Here is a 16926-nt window from a genome sequence, read left to right on the forward strand (position 1 = left end):
TTATTATACTTTGAAATTTTAAATTTTGCAAAGCGTTTTCACATTTAATCAAGTATAAATTAATTTTCTCCAACCCTGCAATCTCATTCGAAGATTAATTAATCAGTTCGAATAGTTACAGAAGATTCATTTCTTTTCGCAGTTGAAATAGGTCGAAATGCAAAAGGCGAATGGTTTCCCATTCCAAATGCTGCTGCCACATTAACAAAATGGCCGGTAGTTTCATGTTGTACAATCTAGAGATGCTGCTGCGACGTTAACAAAATGCTCAGCAGATGACATTTTTGAACTTCCGAACTGCAAATACTTGAGATGTAGTAGCTAAACGTCAAAGGTAAATCACAGCTTTGCACAAAATTCTGTAACTATGATTCAGCCTGAGACTCGGTGTCTGCGTCGTTGTTAACAACCTGCACCGGCAACAACCTTCAGAAAATGAGGTGAAAGCGAAATAAACAGAGAACAAATGATCATAGAGAGCCATATCGATGCATATTTGGATTCGCAAATTACCATGCTACTTGAAGCTTCAATTAAAAAATAACACTGCATGATAACCAATTGTCTAGGGAAGTTTGTTAAACGTTACCGAGAAAGGCCATAAACAATGTATGACTTTAAAAATAATGTTGGTTATCGCTAGATTATCACTTTCCAAAAAAATTCAAATAACAACTAAAACAGAATTTGATAGATCTACTCATGAGCTTAAGAGATATAGTACACAATTGATGCATGCTGCTCTTAGGAGTGTACCTAGTTGATTGCTGATTCTATAGAAACAAGTTTTGTTTTGTTGAACACAGTAGGAATTGACGAACTTTGAATGCCAAGAAGATCCTGATATTTATATTTCTGCATTCATGTCATAGTTTTCCAACTGACCAACTCTGATATCGTTTTAGCTAAGTCGGATCAGTATTGGCCTTTGCCAATTTGATTTCATCCAAAAAATTGGACCTGATCCATAATGAAGAGCAAAATTTATAGATTAAAAGGAATATATGCTAAAGCCGGAAAAAAAAAATCAAAGTTAAACCACTTTTGAAATCGCTTGTCTATAGTTTAACCGAGAGAAATCCTTTGATTCTTAGTAGAGGTATTGCTTGTTGGCAAGGAATCAATTTGTAGTTTCCAGTCAAATGCCAATGCCTCCAAAAAGGATCCAAACAGGAAGAAGAATAGAAGAGATTAGAAGGAAAAAAACAATCTAAAGTGAAAAGAGGAGAATGTTTTGCAAGAAGGGAGATAAATGAGTGCCTCGTACTCCTTTCATGTGCATATCTGTGCTAAGTTGTTTAAGCGTGTGCGCACTGTGTGGTCCCAAGTGAAACCTTGAAAGTGAAGCTGCTTCATGTTTATTCTATTCATCCACCTTGCTTGCAAAGGTACATTATTCACAATTCTCTATCAACAAGTTTTGGGGTTTAGGTGATCCATTGTTGATAGACACATTGTTTTATATTATGCGCACTTCATCGAAGTAAAAAAATATAGGAGGTAGATTCTATAAATATAGAGTAATCTAGGGGTTAATCAAATCCTAGCAACTAGGTTAGAACTAATCAAAATTTTATCTCCTGGCATCAATTCAAAACCAATCGAGTTCACCAAATTCAAATTCAACTAGAATTAAACCAAATCTGACCCAAGTAAAGACCACATATTCCACTAGATATAATCCACACTTACTTCAAACTAAAATATAAAAGTGCCTCTAAAAATCACTGTAAGTTGAAAATTTATCACAATTAAACTCAAAATGAGGGAAATAATATTTAATTACTTGAATGAATTACAGAGTGGTGAAGTGAATAATGCTAATAAAAGAACCTTTAAAATTTGTAGTTAAAGTGTTGGTTAAACTACCAAAATTCAAGAGAGACCGATGAAAAACATCAGCATGTTGACTCTGATTGTTCCACTGTATAGTAAATTCTTGTGGTAAGAAGACTCAGCAAGCCCTTGAAACAAAAAAGTTGACAAAAAAGACTTTCACTAATTTTACATTTTACAAAATTTGGAATCTCTCATTTTCTCAAAGTTCCAAAATATTGTATAAATGTTCTTGTTTTGAACTCTAAAGCCCAAGAAGGTGTTTAAGATTGGCAATCGGTAATTTCAAACCCAAACCAGACTAAGTGGTTCGATTGGTTAAACTGCAAACAAGTGATTAGAAGCCAACAATCTTCGTAGGAATTCATGGCGAAACTTAATGCATTGACTCACATTCAAAAAGAGCATACATAAAGATCAACATTTCACGTGTATCTAATTTGCAATAAATCACATGCCCATGTCAGGAAGCATATTTCATATGAAGTTTTCCATTCAACTAATTGCTATTGACCATAGAAAATAGTTGCTCCTACTCCTAGTTATCCATTGCAAACTTATTATGGTTAACCTTTCTAAATTTCGCACCTGGCTAATGTAGTCTTTAAGTTTCTCGATAATGGATTCATCTAAAGCCCTTTCTGCAAGCTCAAACATCACAGTATTGCCTTCAGGACCATTAACTTTCTCCTTTTGCAGGTACCTAACAAAGAAACAAATACAGAAATCTAAGAACTTTTTTTTGAAATAATAAGGTAGTTCAACATATAGTGAACAACTATGATGAATGGTTTAATATTTTAATGTCCTCACCTTTTCTGTATAAGCGTTTCAAGTGCTTGCTTAGTGTTACCAAGCACGTTGTTTTGGTCATTTTCATTTAAACCCAATCTTCCCAAGTGATGCCAAAGGTTTTCTATTACCATTATTTAGAAAAATTTTAGGCAACAAAATATAGAGAAGGCTACATTATTGACGAAATAAAATAAATTACCTTCAGAAAGTTTACCTCCTGACAGATGTATAATGCTGATAACAACAAAAGCGAAACCAGACAGATGCGAAGACTCTTTATCCTCAACAAATTCACTATAAATATCAGGAGGTAGCTGGCTCACAAGAATGTATGATTTTGACTCGAAGGCACCTACATGCACTGCTCATGTTAGACCATAAAAAAAATACAACAAAGTCTGATGCAAAATTAGGGTTAAACATATGAATCCTTCACATAAAAAATTTCCATCGTTTATTTCCTCCATCTTATGCAAAATTCTTGTTTACCATAATTGTCGGGGTGCTATCAAGTTATCTTGGCTGGAGAAAGACAATATCCCATTGCACAAATTCTTGATAGAAAGTATCAAAAATTCACATGGAACACTTTAGTAGCATCGTTGGACATTTTTAAAGTAGAAATGCACAAAACAAATATGAAAAAACATTGAAGGCACAGGAGAGATGACATACTTTGCTGAGAAGCACGACCCTGTTTATTTGAGGAAGGGCGAGAACGTTGTAATTCTTTCATCTCGTACCCGAAAATGCTTGAGATTTTTTCTCTGGCTTCGTTTATGACAAGAGCTGGGAGTGAACGTTGCTGGTAGTTTCTAGTTATCAATTGAGTCAGCTCTTCCCTCTTTATAGGGCATCCAGAACTTTGGTGGGTCTTGAAAAGTACATAACGGATTACTTCTCCTACGAGCTTGTCTTTTTCCTGTAGCAAAACAATTTATTTTCAAATTGCTACAGCCTTGTTACAAGGGAAGAAACAACTAGAAACGAAGGAATATCACATACCTCTTCAGATACACCAATTTGCGAGTACTCCTCATTGGATGTTGTCATCCTGTAGTAGATCAATGCCAGTTTAGAAGCCAACATATGTTCCGTTTTGTTTTTCTACCATTAAACCATAGAAACTATCTGAATAAAGGCGAATAAGAGTGCCCGCCGACCGGCACAGAGACGACTCCAGCATGGCGGCGTAACGGACATCGAGGGAGAGAAGAGGGACCGAGGGAGATAAAGGAGGAAAGGAGAGGATGAGAGGAGTGCGATGGAAATCAGAGGGAGAGTAACAAGACCGCGGAGAAAGAAGAGAGGTTTGAGGAGAAGAAGAAGGGTACTCACCGGCGTGCGTCGGCGTTAGGCGGCAGAAGCGACGACAGGCGTGGCGACTGATGCGGAAAGGAATCGGGGACAAGGAACAAAACACTGAAAAAAAAAAAAAAAAGGAGAAAAAGTAAATACGATAATTTTTTAAACACATTTCAAAAACTTAATATCCAACATTTAACAAAATTTTAAAAATAACTTAAAATACGAAAAATCTAACTTGTCGTACAAGGTTCAAAATTACAAGTACAAAACATATTTAAAAATTAATTATTATAAATAACAATTCAATTATTGAGTATTTTGAAACTCGGACAAGATTTAAAATTTTATCAAAAAACCAACCTCTGAGTATTTTGAATCCAACTACAAACCACCCTCAAATTTTCCCTAATTGCTTTATAATTACACACCTTTTAAATGTAATAAGATAATAAAATTAATTCAAATTAAGGACAAATATTCTAAAAATCAACGTCTGAATATGTATAATTATCAGGCGAAACCCGAACATTTAAATTATCAAAAAAAAAAAAAGTTCTTCGTCTGTGGAACAAAAGGCATCTTTGAATCATAGTCTTAATCACACTTTGAAAATCTTAAACAACAATATTCTAGTGCAGACACATTGAAAAAGTTCAATCCAAAGACTAGCCATCGAAAGTATATTCTTTTCCTTTGAAATAATTACAACAACAATATTCAACTCCTTAACTATTTGCAATCTGTCTTAAGTCTATTTTCAACAGTTACTTTTTGCTGCCAAGATGTCTTGCATGTATAGCACTGAACATCCTCTCAAAAATCTTGCTCCGAATTTAGATCTGCAGTGTATAAAGACAAATAATTATGTTGTAAAACATGTAAGTTCAAAATATAGGTGGTGTTCAGTGAATAGAACAATCCATTCTGTTGGTATTGTTGCATAAAAACTTTGCTCAGTCGGATTGTCTTTATCTAAATTTCCATACCTGTCAATCTGACATGGTTATCCAGTGCAAGATATATTTGTTCATCTAACATCTACCAATATAACCATAAACATGCTTAGTAGAAACATGCAGATCTTAGTGTCATGCAGTGACATAAATGGAAATCCAATTTACAGATGGTAGAAAATAGAAAGTTGGAGCCCATGGTGTAGTCATGGCACTGAGACAGGTTATTTATCTTTCACTTCTTTAGCCACACAAGTAAAAGAAAATCTTGTAACTAAAACTCTTTAGACAAACAGGTTATATTCAAATCTGTTCAATATTTTTTACATCTTTGATTCTCATTACCTGATGAACTTCATATAGCTTGAGAGATTGGCGCTGACACTGCTTATCTAATGGTTGAGTAGGTAATGAATTCTTGTGAAGTAAAATGAAATGGTTGAAGGGGAACAGGGTTTCTGTAATCCAACATACAACAGAAAGTTGAAAACTTTAACTGTGAGAATATCAAAGAAAAAACGACATTATGAACTTACGGTCTAGGCCCATATATTTTGATTTGGCGTATATGTGTATCCCGTCCATTTAGATGATTTGACAAAATAGCAACTTGAAGCATGAAAGTATTAATGAAGGTTTCTCTGCAAAATAAAAGAGGATAATTTAGAATGATATCTGGTTGGAAATTCTGGTATTTGTTCAGATGAATAAGCGCATGATGAATTTCATCATCCAAAATTGTTACATGAAGAGCTGACTTTTAGTTTTAACAAATGGACACCGCCAGCAATACGCCTGAGTATATCTATGGTGCTATATCTTTTAGCCAGTAAAAACTTCAAGAAAGCTTTTCTGAAGTTAATCCTGGAGAGCACTGTAAACTTTGACTCCATATTCAACAAAAATCAATTTATTACTCAGAAAAAGGCAACCACCACAGTTCACATAACAACTATACTTGGAACGTACAAAAGCGATTAACCTTAATGATTCATACCAAAACAAATAATAGCATTCCATAATGAGATTACCGAGGATCATTTCCTGACAAAGATATATGAACCCATCCAACTGGCTTCATAAGCTCCACAGTTTTAATTTCCTGCCACACCAGGAACACAAAACTAAGTCCATCAAAAACATCAAATAAGTATGAGTATAACAATTATCAACTATATTAAGCAATATGAAGTTTGATTATAATGTTCATTTACCTAAAACATGTGACTCATCCCCACCTAAAGACCCAAGGGAAAAAAAAGATTATGTAGGTATACAGAAGAACAGCTCTAAAAGAAGACAGAGAAACCTTCAGGTTGTGGAAACCATCTCCAGCCCGGATCGAGATCTTGCTAGGTGTGTAGCTCTCGTCCAATTTGAAATCCACATAGAGAATTACTAGCTGGGTCAGGATGAAAAAAATTATAGACAACTAATAAAAAAACAAGTCGATTCAAATTAACAAAATGATGACAAACACAAAAGAACAACCTGTAGCTTAACCTTTTTCTGAAACTGAATATTCACCAAATGAGGCTGCGCTCCATCCGATCTGACCCAACAAACAAATAAACAATCAACCTTTCTCGTCACTTTATCTATAAGGAAGTTTACCAAATAATATTTTTCATCGAATGCTGAATACATATCACATTTCAAAATTTTCATAGAATTGGTCACGCTGTCAAGAAATTTATGAAGAGAAACCTAGTTTTAGAGGTTCTTTAAAGAGAAAGTGAAAAAGACAGATTTTGCGCACATTAGGGTTTGATCATTCGTACAAATTAACATGTGGCGAACTGGAAGTCATGTGCGGAAATCACCGAATGAAAAACATTCGGAAGATCAAGAACATAGGGAGACAACGAGAGGAAGAGAGGTTCCACTCAACTGCCAGTAGGTATCTAGGTTGTCATCGCGGAGGGAGAAGACGTTATTCCCGGGCTTGTAGGAGCTAACGCTCCACGCTGCATTCTTGGCCATCTCACGGAGGTCATCTTCCACAACAAGCTGCGGACTTCCGGTGAGTTTCCCCGCTGCAACCGCCGTCTCCTCCTCCCCGTCCAATTCCGTCGCCATCGCCGCCTGCCGTCCCCCGCGGCCACAACTCTTCGGTCCTCAGTTCAAACCCTACCCAGTAATGCTCTTAAATAGGCACACGGGAAATTTACGCATATGCCGTTTTTTCTAACTCCTTTCTCCTCCTCTTCTGCAGCCCGCCACGTAAGCAATGTTTCAGTGTTTTATTTTATATTTATTTTCTTTAATTTTGAAATTTTTAATTGTTTCAATTATTCCAATTCTTATTATTTTTCCCCTCAATTTTACTGGTTTTTAAATATCCTGTTAAATTTTATATTATTTTCTTGTTTTTCAAGTCAATCACACTATTGGGCTTGTCAAGGCCGTCTATTGGGCCGATCCTGCGTTGCCATATCATGGGCTTCGTTACTTATCGGGCCGTACGGACACAGATTTATTTAGTATTTATTTCCCAGTTCTAGAAGAACTAGACGCGTCTAGTGTTGCTTGATTAATCAACAGCGACCTCGTCATCGAGGAAGGGATCCGTGCTTTCTTTTTCCTCCAGATATTCGTTGGGATTACTCTTATGTTTCTTCCCTATATGCTGTGAACCATAGAATCAAACTAAAACTGTTTTACTCCATTTCTTCTTTAAAAAAGAAGAAGAAATTGAATCCTCATTGTGTGTTTGATTAGTTGTGCAATTGTTCAGGCGAAGGCGTTTTCTCAATGGAAGCGAAGGAGAACGGTGAGAATTTCAGCTGCGAGTATAAATTGGTGAGTTGAGTGGAAATCCTTTTCTTTTCTTGGCGATTTTTTTTAGATGGCAATGAATTGCTGGAAAACGCAGAGGGATAACCCTTTGAGGAGGAAAGAGAAGGTTTTTGTTGGTTGTGGGGCGGGTTTTGGTGGAGATAGACCGCAGGCAGCACTCAAATTGCTCCGAACAGTCAAAGAACTTGATTATCTTGTGCTTGAATGTTTGGCTGAAAGAACACTTGCTGAGCGATATCAACTTATGATGTCTGGAGGAAAAGGTTACGACACTCGAAGTATGTTAGATATTTAGTTTGCTTAAATTCTGTCTGGCATTTTTTTTTGTATGTTTTGACGAACAAATAAAATTCCGAGTCATTTAGCAGCAGTTAAATTGGTCAGAAACATCGCAAGCTTATGTTCCACGTCAAAGCTATAGCATATAGTATGGGCAGTGCGGTTGGAAATGTCTTCTACTTTTTCTTTTCCAATTTATAATGTGTTTCCACACTTGGTAATTTCAGTATCGGATTGGATGTCAATACTTCTACCTTTGGCTGTAGAAAGAGGAACTTGTATAATAACTAACATGGGTGCAGGTAATGATCTTCTTTATCAGGGTCAATATGCAAGTTATTGTATTGCCTTTATAATATTAATATGTTTAGTTATATCTCAAATACTCAACTGGAAGTGGATCCTCTTGGCGCACAACAAGTAGTGCTTGACCTTACAACAAAACTTGGACTTGATATAACTATTGCGGCTGTTTATGAAGTTTTTAAGGAGGAGACATCAGGTGTGCTCAAAATCAGCAGGTCTTGTAGAAAAATTCCTTTTCATTCTTTTAATTTTTTTATTGATTTGTTTATATTCCAAACAATTAAATTTCATCTAGTCTCTTGTAATAATTTTGAATATGATCATTTTTTGTACAGGTTTTAAGTTTTCATATGAAGGATGCAAGATTTGGGAAGGGGTGAGGTTCTTATAATTATGGTACACAATGATTGTAGATCTTTTATGGTTTGGGACTATAAACAACGTGTCAATCTCCTGCAATTTTGTAACCTAACTTAGTCTCAAATGGTGAGTTGTGGGTTACTAGAGGAGTTTTATAATCTTAGTTGACTGAGCTGCTATTAACTTGACTTCAAGCATTTTGGATCAATGGTTGAAGTTGATGAGTTAAGGAATTAGTTCTCTCATCTAAGTAGTCATGAGGATTGACAGTTAGACCTGATCCTAGACATGGTGAGGTGTTAAAAAGGGCCACGGTGTGATGGTAGAGGAGACACCATTGGGTCTCACATGCCATCGATTAGGATGACTCTAGTCTATGAGTTGATGTTTGAATCTTGATAGATTTCAAACCTTAAGTGAGGATTGTAACACCTTAATTTAGCCTCACATAGTAAGTTGTGGGCTAATAAAAGAGATTTGTAATCTTAGATGAGTAAACTATTATTAACTTGGTCTTAAGGATTTTGGAGTAATGGTTGGATCTAATTAGTTAATTGATCCTCTCATCTGAGCAGGTAATGATAAATCCATCTACTTAAAATATCCTCCACAAAGTTGTATGTTCAATAAACAATAATTTGTGTCAATAATTGCCATGGCACATAACAATTGTATATATTGTTCTTTAGATTCTTTTTTAGATGGAATCATTACTTAAACTAATATCCCTGAAAGAGGATCAATTTGTAAATACATAAATGAACATGGGAGACTATATGTAAGTATCTCATGTATCCTAACATTCGTATAGGTAAAGGAGCTAACTAGTTTTTTTATTGAATTTTTCCTCATTAAATTACATGGTATTATGGTTTTACTCTAGTAACCAAGAGATTGTGATTTGGTCCTTAACCGCTAATGCCCCTAGAAACTCCTAACAAGATCATGTTCCTTACATCTCTCATTAAGATCAAATCATTTGTTATCTTCTTCTAACACCTAAAATGATTGTGATCCTCTACTAGCTTCAAGTGCTTCACAAAGATCATGATACATATTCATCATCCCTTTGCATTGAGTCTCTCATATGATCACAATTAACCCTTATAATATCTTGGTGTTTTTTCTTCTTTAACTTTTTAGGATTCCCTGTACTATCTGAGAAACTCTATCTGCTATATGCAGGGCAGGCTATGAGGGATGAAATGGAAAAATTGTACTCTAATGGCAAATCAGTATTACTTTCTCTTCCTTGAAGTCTTTTCTTGGGTACAAGCTGATGTGTCTTATTTTAACATTACCTGATGGCTGAATTGAGAATCTCAAACTCAACTAGTGGCAAAAATGTTACACACGTGATGTTCACTATATAGACATTTGCTATGGTGACTAAGATTACTTCTATTCATTTTCTCATGTTGGCCCATATGCCTTGCTAATTTCACATCCTGGAAATAAATAACTTTGTATTTTTTTGAATTATTTTTTGAAAATTCTTAAGTTTCCAATGTCAAAGCTGTCAATCATTAAAGTACCAAAACTGGATCTCCATGTACTTCTTGATGTAAATTGCTGTAGAATTTTTTTTTCTGCTAGCTGCTGTTCCAGGACTTTATTTATTATTATTTTTAGAGGGCTGAGTAAAAATTGTTTTATGAGTTTAGAGAGGTTATTAGTTTCAACATGCTAGGCCATTTGCATTGTTAGGGAACATGTTATCTCCAACCTTGTATAAATATTGTCCCTCAAATATTTAGAATGCACACTTATTTTTTCAGTTTTCACATGTGAAGGGTGTGAGCACTTACATGGGAGCCGCTCCAATAGTTGAATGTCTTGAGAGGCAGAAGCCCCATGTTGTCATTACTTCGAGGGTTGCTGATGCTGCACTATTCTTAGCTCCAATGGTATGAGTCACACTTAAGGTCATGGATGTTAATGTGTTTGGTTAAATTTTGCGGTCAGTGGTTCATCACATAATTAACAGAGACGAAAATGGAATTAATTCATTGCTGAGAGTATTGGCTTCTGGGATATCATCTCTTCTTTAGGCTATTGGTTTGATAAGATAGTTTTGGTTACTCCATTTTCACTTTCTGAGTATGCTGCAAGACATGCCAAGTTTAAGATGCCTTTATAAGGAGTGTTGTTCAACTAATAGATTAATTGTATTTTTTTCATGTAATACACTCACACTCATGGCTATGATGATTTTATTATACTCTGAAACATTGGCATCTCAATTTGATTTCTAATGCATTTTCTGTATCAATGTTTGTGATGAAAGGAATGCTATTCTTTAATTGGTTATTCCACTACAGAATGATTGACATGAAGGTGGAGTTAAGTTATCATGAGTGAATGAATGACATGTATATAATATGTGATAATCAGCATAAACAAGTGGAAAATATGAAAAGAGGAGGTAAAGTTGAAATTCTGGTGTATTTTAGAAACTAGTCTTTTACCATAATTTCCACTGTTGTTTATTTGTCACTTCGAGTTTTATTTGATTTTAAGATTGTTGGTCTAGGTATTAAAGTTGATTTCTTCTATAATTAAGATGCCTCTTCCTGGCCTATATGTTGTTGATAAATTAATGCAGTTGCTTCTAATTGGAACAGATGGAAATCAATTATTAACTAAATATCTAGGGGAAAAGGCCCTAAAATGCCCCCTCTTTTAGGAAAAGACTTATCATTGCCCCTGTTTGCACAAAGTGAATAATAAGACTGTTTTTTTTTTTCAGAAATACCCTTATCTCCTTTCACTTTTTATGTGATTGTTGGTGGGAATCACATCAGTGGCCTGACTCATCAGAGCTGACTGCCAGCAGACAGCCAAATCCTCATTGAAGCCGATCACTAACAGTTATTGAAGCTTCACTAGTTGGATATATTTATTATTTCTAATAAAAAATAATGCTACCTTACCCACAAAGACTTTTAATCTTTGACGTTTCCAAAGAGGAAATCATCCACTATTCAATTGGGTGTAAACCAATTTTTGTGGTTAGAATTCAATGGATATTATTTACAAAACAGTATTTTATATTTTGCCAAAATATTGTTCTATGCCACATAACTGTCCAAATCTCTCATATATAGAAAGAAGATGATCATTAATCATATTCATTGTCATTTTCTTTGAGTTTTGACATTTTGTTTATTATCATTTTCATTGGGTTTGATGTCAGGTAAATACAGCAATGTTTTTGCAAAACATGGTTTTGCGCTGCCATAGAAGTGCCTAATGCCTTTGATTTTTGCATAGCAACATAATAAGGCTTTATTAATCATGTTTATGTTGTCCCTATGAGTTTTTGACGGTTGTTCATGTCATTTCTTTTAAGTTTTGATGTTTGTATAACATAGTATATATTTGGCAAAGCATGGCTGCGTGTAATTTCATGATAGATATGTAAGATACTGTATTTATGATCCCATTTGTCTTGTTATATTAATGTGTTCCTTATCATCTGTGGCTTGTATATTAAATAGTGTCCAATTGTACATTTCTTACTCCTTTCAGTCACAGACTCACTAAATTATTATTTTTATTTGCTAGAATTACTGACTTTTTTTATGTTGACTCTAGGCTACTAAAATGACATCTTTTGACTTTGTTGAAAAGATAATCCCTTGTGAACTAGCAGTTTCTTCCCAAGTCACATTGAACTTGTTTAAACGCATGCATGGATCTTTGGTCTCAGATTGCAACAGAACAAACTGAAGAACTAGTTAACTTTTACTGGTTTGTTGTCTTGTTTAATAAATGTTTGCCATGTTTAGGTCTATGAACTAGGATGGAATTGGAATGATTTCAGTGAGCTAGCACAAGGGGCTCTGGCAGGCCATCTTCTTGAGTGTGGTTGTCAACTCACAGGTGGATATTTTATGCATCCAGGTACTGATTAAACTGAAGTTTTCATAGCATGCGCGTGGTACAATAACTAGATGTTCTTGATGTTACCAACTTTTTCTTAGTATGAAAATATCTTTGCATGACAAACATCTAAACTTCGTTTTATTGAACCATTAAGCAGGAGACAAGTATCGAGAATTTTCTATTGAACAGATCTTGAATTTGTCACTTCCATATGCTGAAATTGGTTATAAAGGAGAAGTATGTTTAGCCAAGGCAGAAAGAAGTGGTGGTCTTCTTGACAGTAGCACATGTGCTGAGCAGCTCCTTTATGAAGTTGGAGATCCTAGCTCCTACATAACTCCTGATGTGGTAAGGTTATATATTTTTACCATCCACTAGATACTGAATCATAATCATTGATCTAATATCATTCAACAGGTCATAGACTTGAGAAATGTGTACTTCAGCTCGTTGTCAAATGACAAAGTTCTCTGCTGTGGGGCAAAGCCATCAAGCATTCCTTTTCCTGATAAGTTTCTGCAATTGGTTCCAAATGTACGAGATTATTCTACATACTATCTAGTATTCTGAGATATATATTATATTATAGTTTAGTATGATGTCTTCTTATTATTATTTTGCTTCAGCAATCATGCATAAATATATTGGGCAATCCATTATTAGTGTTCAGATTTTAAGGTGTTGATCGCTTATTCTACATTGAGCCTTAATATGCGCATGTAATTCTTTTTTTTACAATGACGCAATAGAATATTTCTCTCTCTCCAAATTCTTATTGCTCGTCTTAATATTGACTCATGAAAAGTTAAAGTAGTATTATCTGCTTTTTGATATGTTTAAATGCAACTCGTTGGTTCTATCTTCAGAAGAATTGATTCTATTGGAATGTAACGTAGTAAGGGTAGAGGGAGATGAAAGAGAATATTAGTCAATGTATTGTTTTGAATATTTGTAGTGATGCTTTGCTTTGAACTAAATGGAGGGATAAGTTCACATAATGAATCCTAAATAGTTAACTGTTTCGATGATTTGTCCTCCAGGACTGTGGATGGAAAGGATGGGGAGAGATATCTTATGGAGGATTTGGATGCATAAGACGTGCTGAGGTTGCAGAGTTTATGGTTAGTTTTTCAATCTTTTGTTTTTATTAATAGTGATAAACAACTAAAAAGGCAAAGTAAAGGTGTGCTACCATTGCAGAATAATTATAATTCCTAAATTGTTATCATTTACTTATCTTTTTTTTCTTCTTTTGAATGTTAAAATAACTAGCTTTATTTCATATGCCCTTTTAGGTAAGATCATGGGTGGAGGAAGCATATCCTGGAATTAGTGACAGTATAATATCTTACATTGTTGGCCATGACAGCCTGAAGTCAACTAGAGCTAGTCAGAGTGTTTCGTTTGTGGAACCGGTCGATGTTAGGCTTCGCATGGATGGTTTGTTCAATTTGAAGGAGCATGCAATGTGCTTAGTTCAAGAGTTTACAGCTCTGTATACTAATGGGCCAGCTGCTGGCGGTGGTATTTGGTACATATAAGAGACATGAAAATCTTTTTCCTATCATTCATCTTGAAAATGGATGGTTTCTTGACATCTATATAATTTCTATATGTTTAAACTAAATTCAAAATATCGAACTTTCTAGATTCAACCTTAACATGTGGAGTTTCTTTGTTCCATATGCAGCACTGGACACAAGAGGGAAGTCATTCTTCATAAGAAACTGGTGTGCATCTCTGTTTAAATAGAAAGCATGATAATGTGGCAATTTTTAATAGCTTTCAGTTTTTTCTTTTTGCAAACTTTAATGTTTATTCAATTACATTCCAAACAATAATCTAACACATTTTTTATTATAAAACAATTCTTCTCACGATATTGACTAGAGGTTTCTCCATCTTGATTATAGTTTTAGCTAAACATGTTTATGTTGTTCAGGTTGAGCGGGAAAGTATTTTCTGGAGAACTGAGATAAAGAAATCAGAGTCCACGCATCCATCTAAAAAGGATGATGATGATCTGCATGATCATCCAGATCGTAAGAACACTACAAGAGAAGGAAGTGAAGTCTTGCTTCCCTCGAACAACTACGTCAGTGATCCAATGTTCTCTGCACCAGCTGAGCCTACTCAACCCAACAAGAAAATTCCTCTGTATAAACTTGCCCATAGCAGGGCCGGCGACAAAGGAAATGACTTGAACTTCTCTATCATCCCTCACCTTCCCAATGATATCGACAAGCTCAAACAGTTAGTAACTGCAGATTGGGTCGAGCATGTGGTTTCTCCCCTCCTTGATATTTCATCCTTTCCCAACAGCAAAACAATTGAGCAGAAGAACAAACTGATGGAACAGGTAAAAGTAGAAATTTATGAGGTCCCTGGTATCCATTCTCTCAATGTTGTAGTGCGGAATATACTTGATGGAGGTGTCAACTGTTCGCGAAGGATAGACCGGCATGGGAAGACCATTTCGGATCTCATATTGTGTCAGGAAGTCAACTGGCCTCCATTAACATCTGAAGAAGATGCATAGTGACTGAAGGTGTTTTATTACATTAGATCCAGGTTTGATCTTCTGGAATCTCTCAAACTGCTAATGGTTGTTTAAATAACTATTAAGCAAACTTTCATGTTGTATTTATTTATTATTACTATTTTTAGTATTAAAATGAGTGGAAAAAGAGATACATTGACTTGTGGAAAATTTGACCCGGATTTGGTGTTCTGGATACAAGGTCTTGAAATTTGAATTAAAGGCATTTGAGTTTGATTTAGAGGATCTTCCTTAGTTTAGTTTGAGAGTCCTTTGATTATCTTCATTCTATCGAAGACAATTTGTCGAATTGAGTTCAAAGTCTTTCATGAACTATAGATAGTTTCAAAACTAACTTGGCCCACTTAGTTAACCTTCAAAGAATTTCGTTTAGGTCAATTCTAAAGTAGTTCTATTTCGGGATTCTTGGCTCAAATTGGTGCACGTCAGGCATTGAATCTTTTGGAGCCCCCTTATTTTGAATTCTTTTGTCAATAACGTTTCTCACCTCTAGATTGATGGAATTGATCTTTTCCAACAAGTTGAATCATTGATTTAGTCAATCTTTCTGACTAAGCCGGATCGATTTGAATCCTCCAATCATGTTGGATGGTACCAACCTTTCATATAATATTTTTGCTCGTGATTTTCGAATTATTAGTCTAGTTTTGACTTTGACTTGGAACTCGTTCATTCTATGGATTGCAAGTAATACCCAAATATGACCGCCCCATAGAAAGTCAACTGGACTGGATCATGATCGATTCAAGATTCCTTTTATAGGAATATATGGGCACAAAAGTTTAATCGATGACATTTGTTTTTAGAAAAATACTAATCGGTTTGACCTCTTGACTTTCACAAATATCCCTCGTCAGTTGCATTGACATTTTAAGCCGTTTATAGAATCGCAGTGTGTTATATTTTTTTAAAAAAAAAATCTTTGGGTCAAAGTTAAATTGGATAACTTAGGGAATAATTTAAGCTGAATTAGATAAATTAAATAATTTAATTATATTGTTAATTCACATGTCGGTGTCTAACTATTTAAAGAATTTAAAATATTTTATATTTTGCTAGTTCATGCACAATAAATTTACGAATCATACTATCTGACTTAAAATTAGAGTGGCACTCCTCCAGAAGCTACAATAAGAAACATTATCAAATTGCACTTCTTTTCTTAGTGCGAACAATGAGATGAGTATGTCCTTTTCTGCTTTTGTAAAAAATAGAATCTGTCACTCCAGCGATTCTATACGATCAGTCCTACGATCATTTGTGAGAAAATAAATCGAGAAATTGCAGTTGATGAGTATGTTCTTAAGACATGGTGTAATGGTAAATAGCAAGGTACTTTTCTCAAGCAATCACGGTGCTTTTTTGAATTATTCGGTGTGTGAAATATGAAATTGGACCGTACATTCAAAAATTAATTGGTTAGTAAAATTCAAGTACCTTATTCAAAAAAATAATGAGATGAGTACACATGTGCAGACAGTCAGATAGGAACAAATAGCAAGTTAGCAACCAGACCACCTCATACAAATCTCCACTCCTTAAATGAGCAAATACCAAATTGATGAATGCTTCTAGATCTTTCCAAACACCCTCTCAAATCTAGTTCTTTGTAGTAATTACGATTAATTATTATAATGTATAATAATTATTTTATAGGTGTTAACAATGTGTAATAACTATTTTATCTTATTAAAAATAATTTTAACTAACTTAATAAAAAATTTTGATATAATAACACACCGTAAGCAAATCACGAATTAGCGACAGATATTTTTTTCATTGCTAAATTTAACAACGGAAATAAATATTCCATCGCTAACAGTTCATTTAGCGACGAAAATT

At 34.7% G+C, this 16926-nt stretch overlaps 3 protein-coding genes across 6 annotated transcripts in view; 1 reads left to right on the forward strand and 2 right to left on the reverse strand.

Annotated features, from left to right (window-relative positions):
- Positions 1-7011, reverse strand: part of LOC141839784 (anaphase-promoting complex subunit 10) — a 41417-nt gene extending 34406 nt beyond the window's left edge. Inside the window, exons 1-7 of one of the 2 annotated variants that reach the window (XM_074727612.1) lie at positions 6784-7011; positions 6384-6444; positions 6202-6294; positions 5924-5994; positions 5429-5533; positions 5238-5350; positions 4554-4778 (exon numbers count right to left, since the gene is read on the reverse strand). In XM_074727612.1, coding sequence (XP_074583713.1) covers positions 5281-5350; positions 5429-5533; positions 5924-5994; positions 6202-6294; positions 6384-6444; positions 6784-6971 — 588 coding nt within the window. In that variant the 5' untranslated portion in view covers positions 6972-7011 and the 3' untranslated portion in view covers positions 4554-4778; positions 5238-5280. Of the gene's footprint in view, positions 1-4553; positions 4779-5237; positions 5351-5428; positions 5534-5923; positions 5995-6201; positions 6295-6383; positions 6445-6783 lie in introns of those variants that run through there. The other variant, XM_074727611.1, reaches the window with a different exon arrangement.
- LOC141841632 (uncharacterized) lies at positions 87-4023 on the reverse strand. Of its 2 annotated transcripts, none has more exons than XM_074729815.1 (7): positions 3970-4023; positions 3637-3685; positions 3307-3553; positions 2846-2983; positions 2650-2752; positions 2425-2539; positions 87-410 (listed from the first exon to the last, which is right to left on the reverse strand). In XM_074729815.1, exons 2-7 carry the CDS (start codon positions 3682-3684, stop codon positions 366-368), a joined length of 696 nt encoding a protein of 231 aa, XP_074585916.1. In that variant the 5' UTR covers position 3685; positions 3970-4023; the 3' UTR covers positions 87-365. The 2 variants fall into 2 exon arrangements, with proteins under 2 accessions (XP_074585916.1, XP_074585915.1); XM_074729814.1 differs by having other exon boundaries at positions 2831-2983.
- A 428-nt stretch (positions 7012-7439) lies between the features above and the next one.
- On the forward strand, positions 7440-15243 carry LOC141840050 (uncharacterized). 2 transcript variants are annotated; one of them, XM_074727931.1, is made up of 13 exons: positions 7440-7694; positions 7768-7969; positions 8198-8272; positions 8368-8472; positions 9822-9871; positions 10430-10543; positions 12428-12542; positions 12682-12872; positions 12942-13058; positions 13565-13645; positions 13820-14055; positions 14215-14254; positions 14467-15242. In XM_074727931.1, exons 1-13 carry the CDS (start codon positions 7647-7649, stop codon positions 15061-15063), a joined length of 1971 nt encoding a protein of 656 aa, XP_074584032.1. In that variant the 5' UTR covers positions 7440-7646; the 3' UTR covers positions 15064-15242. The 2 variants fall into 2 exon arrangements, with proteins under 2 accessions (XP_074584032.1, XP_074584033.1); XM_074727932.1 differs by lacking the exon at positions 9822-9871 and adding an exon at positions 8612-8652 and having other exon boundaries at positions 7644-7694; positions 14467-15243.
- The last annotated feature ends 1683 nt before the right edge of the window (positions 15244-16926 follow it).

The sequence above is a fragment of the Curcuma longa genome, chromosome 11 (assembly GCF_044706935.1).
Source record: "Curcuma longa cultivar G26 ecotype Majalengka, Jawa Barat chromosome 11, ITB_CL_G26_1.1, whole genome shotgun sequence".
In the NCBI taxonomy this organism is placed as follows: domain Eukaryota; kingdom Viridiplantae; phylum Streptophyta; class Magnoliopsida; order Zingiberales; family Zingiberaceae; genus Curcuma; species Curcuma longa.